General features: G+C 39.4%; 1 protein-coding gene across 3 annotated transcripts in view; it reads left to right on the forward strand.

Moving 5' to 3' along the window:
* The first annotated feature begins 8,867 nt into the window (after positions 1 to 8,867).
* Positions 8,868 to 13,277, forward strand: part of CLCN5 (chloride voltage-gated channel 5) — a 161,855-nt gene continuing 157,445 nt past the window's right edge. For 2 of the 3 annotated variants that reach the window (XM_039874866.1, XM_039874864.1), the window contains exons 1-3: positions 8,868 to 9,079; positions 9,656 to 9,770; positions 11,113 to 11,271. Coding sequence is in view for 2 of the 3 variants with exons in the window: in XM_039874864.1 (XP_039730798.1) it covers positions 11,256 to 11,271 (16 nt within the window). In the remaining variant the exon portion in view is untranslated. The remainder of the gene's footprint in view (positions 9,080 to 9,655; positions 9,771 to 11,112; positions 11,272 to 13,277) is intronic. The other variant, XM_039874865.1, reaches the window with a different exon arrangement.

A 13,277-nucleotide genomic window follows, 5' to 3' on the forward strand; every position in this document is an offset into this window, starting at 1 on the left:
TCTTGGTCATATGCTAAGTGTATGTGTAGTTTATTAAGAAACTGCTAAACTATTTTCCAGAATGGCTGTAGCATTTTACATTCCCACCACACATTTATGAAACATCCAGTTTTCCCACATCCTTGTCAGCATTTTGTATTATCATGTTTTCTTAGTTTAGCAGTTCTAGTAGGTGTGTAGTGATATCTCATCATAGTCTTCATTTGCATTTTCCTGAAGGTGAGTGACGTTGAGCATCTTTTTACGTGTTTATTTACCTTCTATATATCCTCTTCAGTGAAATGTTTCTTCATGTCTTTTACTCATTTTCTAATTGGATTATTTGTTTTCTTTTACTGTTCAATTTCAAGTGTTCTTTATATATTCTAGTCTTTTAGCATTTGAAAAATGTGCCACTTTATTCTGGCCTCCATGGTTTCTGATGAGAAATATGCTTTCATTCAAATAGTTTTTTTTCCCCTTCTCACTTGGTGCTTTCAAGATTTTTTTCTTTGTTTTTAGTTTTCAAAAGTTTGATTATGATATATCTTGGCATAGATTTCTTTGGGTTTATTCTGTTTGTGGTTTGCTCAGCTTCAGCTATTGAATCTGTAGGTTTATATCTCCCCAAATTTTGGAAATTTTTAGTCATTACATTTTTCAGTTCTCAAATTTCCATTTGGTTCTCCTTTATATAATCTATTTCTTCGCTGAGACTTTCTATTTTTTTTTCATTCATTTCAAACCTGTTCAAAACTGCTCTTTGAAGCATTTTTTATGGTGAATGCTTTGAAATCCTTGTAATAAAATTCTAATATCTGTGTCACATTAGTCTTGGTGTCTGTTGATTTATTTTCCTTCCTTACATTGAGATTTTTCTGTTTATTTATTTATTTATTTTTGTTATGACAAGTGATTTTCATTTGTATCCTGGACATTTTGAATGTTACTTGATGAGACTCTGGATCTTATTTAAACCTTCTGTTTAGCTGGCTTCCTCTGATACCATGTCAGGAAGGGGGTGCCACCTTGCTACTGTCAGTTGAAGGTAGAATACCATGTTTCCTGCCTTGTTTTCACCATGGGGCAGGAGAGGCACCTCATTACTATTGGGAGGGGGCGAAAATTCAGGCTTCCCATTAGGCCTCTGCTGACACCACTCAAGTACAGTATTATTCCTCAGGTTCGAAGGTCCCTAGTTAGTTTTCTTTCTTCTCTTCATCTTTCAAAATCTTCTTACATTTGTTTCCTGTATAATGTCCAGTGTCTTTACTTAATGAGAGGAATAAGGATAAGTTCATTCACTCCATCTGGTAAACTGGAAGTTCCTCCTCTTCCATTTTCTCCTAAACCCGTTCTTATCAAGCTTCCATCTTCCATGGCTCTACCAAAACAAAACTTGCCAAAGTCACAAGTGATTCCACATTGCCAAATCCAACTTTGTCCTTGTTTGACTTGACCCACCAGTAACATTAAAATCAGTTGATCGTTCCCTCCTTCTTAAAACACTTTCTTCACTTGTTTCCAGGACACCACAGTGCTCTGGATTTTCTCCTATCACATGGCTGCTTTTTCTTAGTTTTCTTTTTAGTTCCTTCTTGGCTTCCTGATTTCTTATGGGAGTGCTCCAGGGCTCAGTCTTGTCTTTTTCCCTCTTTGCTTTCTCCCTTGGTCATCTCATCTGATCTCATGGCTTTAAGCGCCATCTACTGTCAACCCTCAAATTTGTATCTTAAATCCAAAAAGCTCCCCTAAGCTACAACGTGTACAACCAGCTGCCTATTTAATATCTCCACATGGATATCTAATACATATTTCAAATTTTAAAGTGTAAAAAACTGAATTCTGATCTCTACCCTTTCAAATTCACTTGTCCTTCATTAATTCCAATTGCTCAGGCCACAAATCTTGGAATCATTCTTGACTTCCTTCTTTCTCCAAAACCTCACCCCCAATCCATCAGCAAATCCCAGTGGTGCCACCTTGAAAATAAATTCACAATCTGACCACTTCTGATCACCCCCACTGCTATCACCTTGGTCCAAGTTACCATTATCTCTTGTTTGGATTGCTGAAATAGCCTCCTAACTTGTGCTTCATCCTCCTACTTAACACAGTAACCAGATAAATCTTTTTAAGAGATAAGTCAATCATGCCACCCCCCTTTTTAAAACTCTCCTATAGCTCCTAAGCCTAGGCTCAAACAAGAGCAAAAGTCAAAGTCCTTACACTAGTCAACACATGATCTGGCCCACTGTGAGTACTGTGACCTCATCACAAACTACCCTCTTCTTTTCTCACAGTGTTTCCACCACACTAGCCTTTTCACTGCTCCCAGTCACACCAGGCATGCCCCCATCTAAGAGCCCTCACACTTGCTTTCCTTCTATGTGAAATACTTTCCGTCTAGGTATCAGCATAGCCTACTCTCTCACTTTCTTCAGGTTCTTTCTTGTGTCACCTTAAATGTCATCTCTCATAGCCTTCTCTGATTACTCTATTTTAAATTGTAATCCTCCAGATTTTGCTATACCCCCTTCGTAGCTTAATTGTTTTCATAGCACTTACCTCCTACATATACCATATAATATTTTTATTTATCTTGTTAATGATCTGTTTTTACCATCCCCTCTCCCCCAAAAGAGTGTAAGGTCAATGAGGGTATGGACTTTTGCCTTTTTGTTTAATGCTATATTTTCTGTACCTGAGACAGTATATGACACATTTTTAAGTACACAGTGTATAAATAAATGAATAAATCACCTAGCATATGTGTAGTGTCCCAGCACTAATTGGTAGTAGCCATTTAAATTTTCATAGGCTTGGAGTTTTATTAAAGTTTTATTTTTTAACTTGAATTTTTAAAAAACCTCAGTCACATCTTAGAGTCAACTTATCTGTTCCTGTATCTATTATTAGATTCTGGAGGTTGCCAGATTAATAGACTAACATGAATGTAACCAGAAATTAATGTATTCTTGTCACATTCTTATCTAGTTTAATAAATCACCGGTTAGCATATTCCAAAGGGTATTTAATATGACTTAATAAAAACATATAAAAGTGTGATAACCTGAGGGAAAATACAGATAGGAAAAATAAAATGTAGCAAGAGGTGAGGTTAACACAAAATATAATCTGTAAAGTCCAGTTCACTTGCTAGGGGTGGACCGAACATTTGGCTCGGAACTTTCAAGTAGCCAAGAGAAAGACAAGACTGGCATGATTCACTGATCCCATCTTTTGAGAGCAACGTTCTATTCCCAGAGATGTTTTTCACTCCACCAGTAGATGGCGCTCCTCCCAGATGACTGGATTGCAGAGCAAGTTCTTTAATGCAGTCCTAAACTGAGCCTAATAATAATAACCATTATTTTTGAATTATGTGCCTAGCTATTTACATTCACCATTTAGTTCTTAGTGCATCTTTGTGGAGAAGCTGTTATTATACACAGTTTAGAGGTAAGGAGACAGGCTCAGTAGTAAAATCTCTTGCTTAAGCCTGGATTCCAAACTAGCTCTCTGATTCTCTATCACACCACGTGGTCAACCTGCTGTCATTTGGAAAACCTAAGACAGGTCTTCTTATTTCTAATTGGCAAAACTCTTGGGAAGCTCTCGGACTGGAGGGCTTTCTTAGTGCCTCTGCCACAAAATGCAATGAGTCAGACTAATTTGGGCTCTGACACTAAGGAGTTGTTTTATTTTTATTTTAATTAAATAATTAATTTTTATGGTGACATTGGTTAACTAAATCCAATATTTCAGCTGTACACTTTAACAATAAGGCATATATATATTTACACTGTGTGTTCATCTCCCATAGTTAGATTTCTTTCTGTCACCACATATTTGACCTCATTTACCCCATCTACCTCCCCTCGCCCTTCACCCCCTACCCTCTGGTAATCACTATAGCCCATGTCCATGAATCTCTGTTTGTTTGTTCTGTTCATTTGTTGCTTTTAGGTTTATATCCCACATATAAGTGATATCATGTGATTTTCTGTCTGGCTTATTTCGCTTAGCATGATTATTTCGAGGTCCATCCATTTTGTCGCAAATGGCAGTATTTCATCTTTTCTCATGGCTGAGTAATATTCCATTGTATACATGTACCACAGCTTCTTTAGCCAATCATCTATTGTAGGACACTTCGGTTGCTTCCATGTCCTGGCCACTGTGAATAATTCTGCTTTGAACATCGGTGTGCAGATATCTTTTCAGATATGAGTTTTTAAGTCTTTGGGGTAAATACCTAGTAGAGAGATTGCTGGATCATATGGTAGATCAATTCTTAATTTTTGAGGAACCTCCGTACTGTCTTCCATAGTGGCTGTACCAATTTGCAGTCCCATCAGCAGTGTAGGGGGGTTCCTATTTCTCCACATTCTCTCCAACATTTGTTATTGCTTGTTATGTAGATTATAGCTATTCTAACAGGTGTGAGATGGTATCTCATTGTGGTTTTCATTTGCATTTCTCTAATAGCTAGCAACATTGACTAAGGAGCTGTTTTATACCAGGTAAATCACGTAATCTGCATGCCTCAACTTCTTGTCAAATGGGAATGATAAAATCTGCTTTGCTTAATTCTGAATGTGGTATGAGGATAGAAGGAAAGAGATGTGAAGACACCTTGCAAAGTAGAAAACACTATAAGAATGATGAATTAAACTCAGCATTTATTGAATGCCTACCATAAGCTGGGCTCTATAGTAGTGCTGTAAGGCAATGAATACTACTCAAAGTGTGGTCCATGGTCCAGTGCCAGTCCACAAACTATTCATTACTGGTCTGTGACAAGAAATTGAGAGTAAACATTTTGAAATCTTAACAACAATTTGACAGTAATTTTATGGCTGTTGGATATAATCATAAAAGAATTGGGCTTGTATTTTATGTCTTTGTTTTGATTTTGTTTTTCTAATAATTCATTTTTAATGTACATGATGGATTTTGGGGGAAACGGTCCTTCTCCACAAGTGGTTTGAAAAGCATTGCTGTGATGAATATAAAAGAAGTATAGGCCATGGATCATGCTCTCAAGGAGCTCTCATGCTAGGGAGTGAACAGGTATCACAGTAATTCTGAGAAACCACTACTACTGTACCATGTACTTCAACCCTTTGATGGAACAGAAGGCTATATAGACCTGGATGGATTTACAGATTAGAGACCTGCAAATCCTCTAAACCACTTCCTAAGCTCTCATATTTGTCCCCATAGACTACCAGCAGCACTAATCTAGACAGGATTAGATTTCTCTCAAACAGAGGGCAATCTGATATGGCATTTTTATAAAAGTAAAATTTCTCTTGAAAACTATCTGTCAAAAATTGCACTGGCCCCAGTTAGAAGACTATAAAGACTGGGTTTTTGCATATCATAGACTTTCTAGTATATGCTCACGAGCTAAGAGGGTCTTTCTTTAGGTGGCACTAAGGCAGTAAGCTAACAAACTGGCTCTTCAATCTAAACGCTATCCTTGACAGGTTATTCAAATTTTTTTCTATATTACTTTTTAAGATATGTAATTAAATAGGTAATACATGTTTATGGCACAAAATTGGGAAACCACACAGCTCCACATCTTACTTTCTTCACATATTGTATCATAGAGGATTTTACACATAAGTACATAAAGAGCTTTTTCATTGGATAGATGTACCATTATTTATTTGATCAGTTCTCTATTGATGGACATCTGGTTGTTTCTCATTTTTTGTTATTACAAAAGATGGTACAGTGAATAACCTTGTATACACAACATTTTACACCAATGTACACATAACTGAAGGAGAAATTCCTAGAAATGAAATTTTGGGATCAAAGTCTCATGTATTTGTAATTTTTATAGTTATTGCAAAATTGCCCTGAATTGACTAATTGCACTCCCACCATCAATTTATGAGAGGACCCCTCACCTTTGACAACATAGTGCATTGTCAATATTTTTATACTTTACCAATGATATCCCATTATAGTTTTTGTTACTGTTTCTCCAATCATGAGGTTAGCCTAAAAGCTATTGGCATAGAAGCCATTTGTTCATTTTGATACTCGGTGTACAGGTACGGGGCAATTACAAATGATTCTAGGTCACTCTATTTTCAGAATTTCCTGACCTGCTGTCTTTATAGATCTCTTGAGGTAAAGAACTTTGTTCATTTCCTTCTGTTCTGACCATTTTTTTTCCTGGAACTATCCTAGGCATTTCTTGGGCACCCTAGACATTTTATTTTAAAGCTAATATCCCTAAGGGCTAATACAGTACCTGGCACAATAGTAAGGGCTTAAACAAAATGTGGGACAAATCATAAGAACAATACTAGAAACATTCACTATTTTACATGACTGTACTCATGTAACGATTTCAGTCTGTATTTGCAATGACAATTTCAAAATTAAAGATAAAGATGCTTTGAACATGAGAGTTTAGATGTCACTGCGATCTATTGCTCTGAAGGTTTTTCTTTTGCAAAATTAACTCTAAAGTGCTACCTTTCACTATATCGAGAAATTTACTGTTTTATTCTTTCTTTATAATTAACTTTTAAGATCACATTGTGTTTACTCTTTGCTTTATAAAACCCGAAATGGCCTTTGACTAAGTCTTTTGACCACTGTGGAACATTTTTTCAATTTTTCCAAGGAAGAGAGAAGAGAGCATAGGACTCATTTAAGTTAATTTTGGCCAGATCCACTTGTGACCATGTGCACACACTTGTGGGACACCTGGCTAAGGTTCTCATGGAAAAGAGGACAGAGTTAACAGAATCTATAACTCTTGATTAAATTATTAACTTTGCCTCATTAACACCACATTTTAACCACTTCACCTGGAAAGGTATATGGTATAGGCATTTGTTACTCAACATATAAATAACTCCTGTAAAACTTGAGAATCCAAAGACTATAGGAGACTTCATCATCATCATCTTTATTAATAGTAACACTGGCTAACATTTATTGAGGGTTTAATCTTTTCTGTTTTACTTCTATTAATACATTTTATCCTATTATTCCATTTTATAAACAAGAAACCTGAAGGAGAGTAAAATTAGGTAACTTGAATGAGGTGACACAGCTATTAAATGTCTGAGTCTGGTTGATTCTGAGCCCAGGCGGTCCGGCTCCAGAGCCCACTCTCACAACTGTTTTGTTTTGCAATTTGCAAAAGATAAAGAGTTCTTTTTTTGAAATGTATTCCTAAAATCCCAGCAGGAGCCCTCCAGCCTGTGAGCGGTCAGCGGCGACACCACGTGGTAATCTGGGTGTACTGCATCCCTCTTTTACTTGTCATAAACCACTCCTGCCCAAGCTCTCCCAAATAACTACTAATTCCAAACGGAGCTTGCCTTATAGAGGTAGCTTCATGACAAATCTGCTTCTAACAAGACTGCCATCCTTCAACCCGTCTTTTTCTTGTCTCAGAGAAAGAGGCGTCTTTCCCGAGGTTAGCTTGTATTTTGCATCTCATTTCTATCTCTCCACATATTTTACTCCATTATTTTTTTTCTTGCCTCTTCAATTTCTGTTTCACTAGTGCCGCTTCCTGTTAAATCTACAGGTAAGCTCCAGTTTCCTGCAATGACGAAAACGAACAAACCTCTCCTTGAACAATCACCCCAGGTTCACCTTCTTAAAGCCAGTTCTAGTGAAGGGATTCCCTTGCTCAAAAGTCTAATTTCTTTTACTTTCTGAATTAAGTAAAAATCTGTCCAACATTCAGGATCCTCAAAATTGGCCTCAATTTATCTTCTGGTTATATCTTGCACAACTCTCCTACAGTTACTAAAATAATGGTTCATTTCACCTAAACTCCACCCTGTTTGGTCCCACGGTTTCTCTGGTGTGGGCTCTCTCATTGCAACAGGCCAAAAAGCCTGACTTTTCGTATTACAGATTTGTCCTTGGTGGCTTTATGCTGACTGGCCATCTCGTATTACTGATCACTTACGTTGTCCAAAGTAGGCATCCAAAATTGCCCAGAGTAGATTCTGAATTAGAGTACTGGGATTCTAGTTAGATTACATGGTTTATATAGATTCCTGTCTCAGTTCTACCAATAACTAATTATTAACAGGATCATCTTAAGTAAGTCAACATATCTCTGTGGCCTGTTTCTCTTCTGTAAAATGAGGGTCTGTTTCTTCCAATACTAAGGCAAGGGCTTTGGCGTCAGGTAAATCCAGGTTGGAATCTCAGTTCTACTACTTACTAAGACCTATGAATTTTGCTTTTCTGAGCCTTCGTTTTAATTTTAATTATTGAAATGGGTATAATAATGAAAATTGCTGTGTAGATTTTCCAGTGTTGCAATGAGGATTAAGTTGGCTGTTACAAGTATCATATTTGGTAATTATTCCTATTCCTATTGTGTGAGCTAGGAGAAGTTAACGTTTCTGTGCTTCAGTTTTCTTATGAATAAAAGTGGAGAAATAATAGTAGGCATCCTAATGGGGTTATTGTGGGCATTAAATGAGATGAAAAAAGGGCTTGGAACAGTGTTTCAATATAATTAGAGGCTCAAAATACATGAGCTAATATAATTAGTATTCACTTTCTACTACAAACCAGGAGCGCAGGATAAACAGTTTCATCCTAAGGACAAGACCAACAAAACGTACCGCAGGCTCTAACCAGTGAAACATAATGCAATATTTCTCCTTCAAAAGCAATTGACACGCCTAGTTCTGCGTTAGGACCTGCCCCGTCTTCATTAAATATGGCAGCAAGCAGGGCCGGCCTACTGCGGCTGCGCACGCGGAAACCCCTCCCAGCGCCTCTTTCACCGCTGCCGTCTCTGCCCGCCCCCTCCTCCGCTAGCGTCGCCCCCTCCGCGCTCGGCTGAGGTGCCCGGAGAGGGCCGGGAAGGGCGCGCACGCGCAGACGTCAGCTGTGCTCGGCGATACTTGGCGAGGCGCCTGTCACATGAGCCGCGCGCCCGCTCAGCTCCCCCTCCTCTCGTCAGGGCTGTGAATGAAGCTCTGCCGGCTACGTGGGGCGCTAGCTCAACTTGGACGCCAGAACCGACTTGAGCTCTCGGCCTGTCCCCGGCGGACACGGGCTCCGCCGCTCCTGACCTCGGCGACAGGTAAAGACAGATAGATTCTTCCTTCCCTAACAGGTCCTTCGCAGACGGTTGGCCCCTGGAGCACCTCCTGGGCGCAGCGACACGGGGAAGCGCTCCCCTGCTGGCTCGGCCCCCTGGAGGTGGGGGTTCCCGGTGCCTGGCTGCCTCCGCCTGGCAGTCGAAGGAGTTAGATCGGCTAGTTCTAGCCAGTGCAGGGTGGCATCTTCCCTGTAGCCTAGCCTTCGTCTTCGAGCAAGGGTCGTTGCTCTGTCCCGGCAAAGTTTTCTCGAGCAGCGCCAAGCCCGCCCCGCTTTTGAATGGGAGAGGTTAGCTGCAGGCGTCCCCTTTCTAGGACTGGGGTAGGGTGGCTTTGACTGGTAAAGCTCAGTCAAGGCCCTGTTCTTCTCCCTCCTACTCTGAACTCACAGGTTGGTGTGGCTCTTAGCAAAGTGGAGTCCATACTCTCAGAAAAGTAGTTGCTGCGAGTTTTCCTTTTCCCACTTAACGCGAGTAGCTGGTCCTCTCCAGACTTTGCAGGCTTGCACTCCGCATAGGTTTACCTTCACGCTGATGCGCGTTTACCTTTATACATTTCAGAGCAAATCAGTTTCCTGGACTGCCAAGTGAAATTGTGCGCGTGCCCGTGTGATAACGTCAGTGTAAGCTACTTCGAATAAGAGGAAAATCTAGAAGTGTGGAGCATAAAAAGACAGTAAGAATCTGCTTTACATAAACTTCATACATTTTTAGCAGTTACCCAGTTGGACTTCAGAGATTTTAAATTTCCCCTGGTTCTGCCAGGCGCGGATCAGTACTATTTAACTGCACGTGAAATGGGAAGGGGGGGCGATGCGGGGAGGGGGGAAGTGGTGGTGGACACAAACTCAAAACAGTGTCCCAGGTTTCAGATAAGTCATCCAAGCGCTTTTTCCTGGTGAATCCATCCTGGGACTTTGTGAGTTCCTAGTTTTCTTGGACTTCGAGAACCTTTCCGTATCTAAAGCATTGTCTTTTCTCAATCGCTGATTTTCGGACTCGTGTACACGTTCACACGGTTGTCCTTAAAAAAAAAAAAATCAAGAAGATCAAAATAATGACTCTTAATTTAGCCTTAATATTAGTCTTCGGTACGTGTGCGCTAGCGCTTTCAATTCAGGGTGGAGGTGTCGCTTGTATAAAAGCTATGTAAATAGCAATCTACTTTGCTGTTCACCAGGTCAAAAAGGTGAGGACTTTTTCTTAGAAAAATCAGGTTGGCTCTTATGCTAAAATAAGGAAGACCAATTTATTAATTAATAACTTGTTTAAATGGACAAAGTGTTTAATATATTAAACCTCTGAATCAAACAAAGTAGTCAGACCTTTCATTTTTTTTCTCCCATTCTTAGCGCCTGCCTTTTATATTCTTGCAAATAGTATTGTCCTAAGACTAAATTTTACATTTTAAAGGTAGGAATGAGCTGAATTAATTTGGCATTACTTAAATTAATATTTTATTTTTAATTTTTTTTGCTCCCCCCCCAATTATAAAAGCAATATATGCTCCTTATAGGACATTGGTGAAGTGTGGAAAGTATAATGAAGCAGAGAGGAAGAACCGCTACCCGGGGGGCATCACTCTTTTTATTATGCTTCCTTTCTTTACTTTTCCTATACAAGATCTATTTTAAACTTTAGTCATAAAATTTGCTGTCCTTACTAATATTTTTTAATGTAAAGTTGGGGGTTTGGGGAGGTCATTGGATATTATGCTGCTCTTCATTCCCCAAAGCATAGAATGTCAAGATAGGAAAGATGGTTATCTCATCCAACCACCTATCCTTTGAGATTCCAAAACCCATTTACTGAAAATCCAGTGACTCAATGGCAATATAAACTGACTCTAGATCTCCCCATTCTATATTTCTTCAGCCATCCCTTGCTGCTTAGGGGGAACTTGACACTGCCTGTGTCTGTATATCTTTGAAAGAGAGGTTCAGGGAGGGACAGGAGATAATTTTCAAGGATTTGAATTTTTTTCATTTAGGTATTCATTTTTCTGTTTATATTTTCAGGTTTAGGACTTGAGCATCTGGCAAGAAAGTAAGACCACACAGCTGCTGTTATATCTACATCCCATTCAAGCCTCCCTACAAAACTGGGGGGCTCTGGGAAACTCTGAGCCTGTGACTCTAACGTGGGAGAGGATAGGAAAAACATGGCCACGTGGCAGGGTAAGAAATTAATACTCATTTCTCTAACTGGTTTTTCCTCCTTCCCTATCCTCCATCCCTACCCAACCATGCCCCCCTCCCCCAGCTAGTGGCAGGCAGCCAGCTGTTTCTTTAACCCTTTGTCTTCACGAGGACAAAGCATATTAGTTTAAAAGAAGTCACTGCTGGTTAGAAGTTCAAATCATTTTAATGTGAGTATAGAGAGGTAGTGGAGGAAGTAGCAGGAAAACGTAGTGCCAGAAGCATTTTCAAAGAACTCTCTTCATTTGAACATGTGCTCGTGGAGGGTTTATGTGAGGAAACGGGATACTTTTTCATATTTGTGTTTTTCATTTGTTTCCAGTAAATTTCTATCATAAGTTTCTCAAAAATGGGGGAAACAGATGTCAACACCTCCCTGGCTTCCTCTTCCCATTAAAGACTTTAAAACATATTTAATGTCACAATGTTTATATTTGGTGATAGAAGGAAAATGTCTGTTTTAATATTATGAACTACCTAAGAGCAAAGTTCAATGATATCTTGCCTGATGGGTTACATCTCTTGTGAACCTGTGAATTCCTACCATGCACAAAGTTATTTTTATTTTTGGTGGGGGTCGAGGATTGGGCCCTTTAGGAGAGTATTGGAATCTCCAGGGTGTGTGGGATTTTTATGTTTATCACAAGGGAGTGTAGGCTTAAGAATTGGTAGACAAACAGTACCCATATTGGTGTACTATTCACAGAAGGTTAAGGATTAGAGTGAAGAGCTCTCATGTCTATAAATATTCCACAGGTAGGTTTGTTGGTGGTCTAATGTATCTTTTAAAACTGCCTCCTGTTGGTTATGGCTTCAAATATGTAGCCATACAAATGTAACAACTATTTTTGATGTACCAGGCTTGTCAAGTTAAAAACATTTGTTGAAATGGGATTCGACCTGTATGCCCATTTTGACTCACACAGTGGGCATTTATCAGGAGCAGCTAGGATATTCTTGTTTAAATCCTGAGACATTCTTTCATTCAACAAACAGAATACAGAGACAAATAAGACATGGAACACTAGACCGTTACTTGTCTTATGGGAGAGACAGACAAATAAATTATTGTGTCAGGTTGAAAAAGCGTTAAAATAGGGAGAGGTGCAAAAGGCGATGGAAGCCCAGAGGAAAGCATAATGAACTATGAGTTTCGAGCTGGTCTAATAAAAACGAGTAGGAGTTTGCCAGATGGACAAATGAGAATTGCATTCTGGGCAGACAGAGAAGCACTGTTTGGGAACTTCCAAGTTGCCGTTTGCCTCCTGTGAGATCTGTGGGGCACAACCTCAGATGAAGCAGGGAAGGTAGTTGGGGGCCAGATAATAAAGAGCGTTGTATGTTCTAGGAAGGATTTTACACTTCATCCTGAAGACAAAGATTCTAAACAGGGAAGTAACATAATCAGATTTTGTTTTAGAAAGATAACTTTGGCGGCAGTGTTGAAGTGGGGTTGGAGCCAGAGAGAATGAAAGCTAAGAGCCATTTGGGAAGTTTCTGGTATAGTGGTTTAGGGAAGAGAAGGTGATGATCTGAGCAGAAGCAGGGGCAGCAAGGAGAGAGAGAACGGGATGAAGTCTAGAAATGTTCTGTGACAATGTGGGAGGAATCGAGCCTGGGTTGACACCCAGTTTGGGTGCCAGGGGCCAGTGGTACCATTCACTAAGATAGGGAACATGGGAGGTGGTGAGAAGGACATACTAGAAGTTAGTGTACCATGTTTGGTTTGGCCTGTCTTGTTTGAAACACCTGTGGGCTGTCAAGATGCTGTTTAAAAGCCAGTTCTGAAAGTATGGAACTGGAGTTTGTGCAGGTGGGGATCTAAAGTTTTGTTCCTAATGATATTTAAAGAGCTTATGTGTTTTCTCTGTGATTAATGGAAATGTCAGTAGTAGTTAATGATTTGTTTTATAATACAAACATTTTAATTGATAACAATTCTTAATAAAAACGTTATTAATAAAATATTTTGCTATCTCAGTACC

This window comes from Pteropus medius, unplaced genomic scaffold (genome assembly GCF_902729225.1).
Source record: "Pteropus medius unplaced genomic scaffold, Ma_sr-lr_union100, whole genome shotgun sequence".
NCBI classification, from domain to species: domain Eukaryota; kingdom Metazoa; phylum Chordata; class Mammalia; order Chiroptera; family Pteropodidae; genus Pteropus; species Pteropus medius.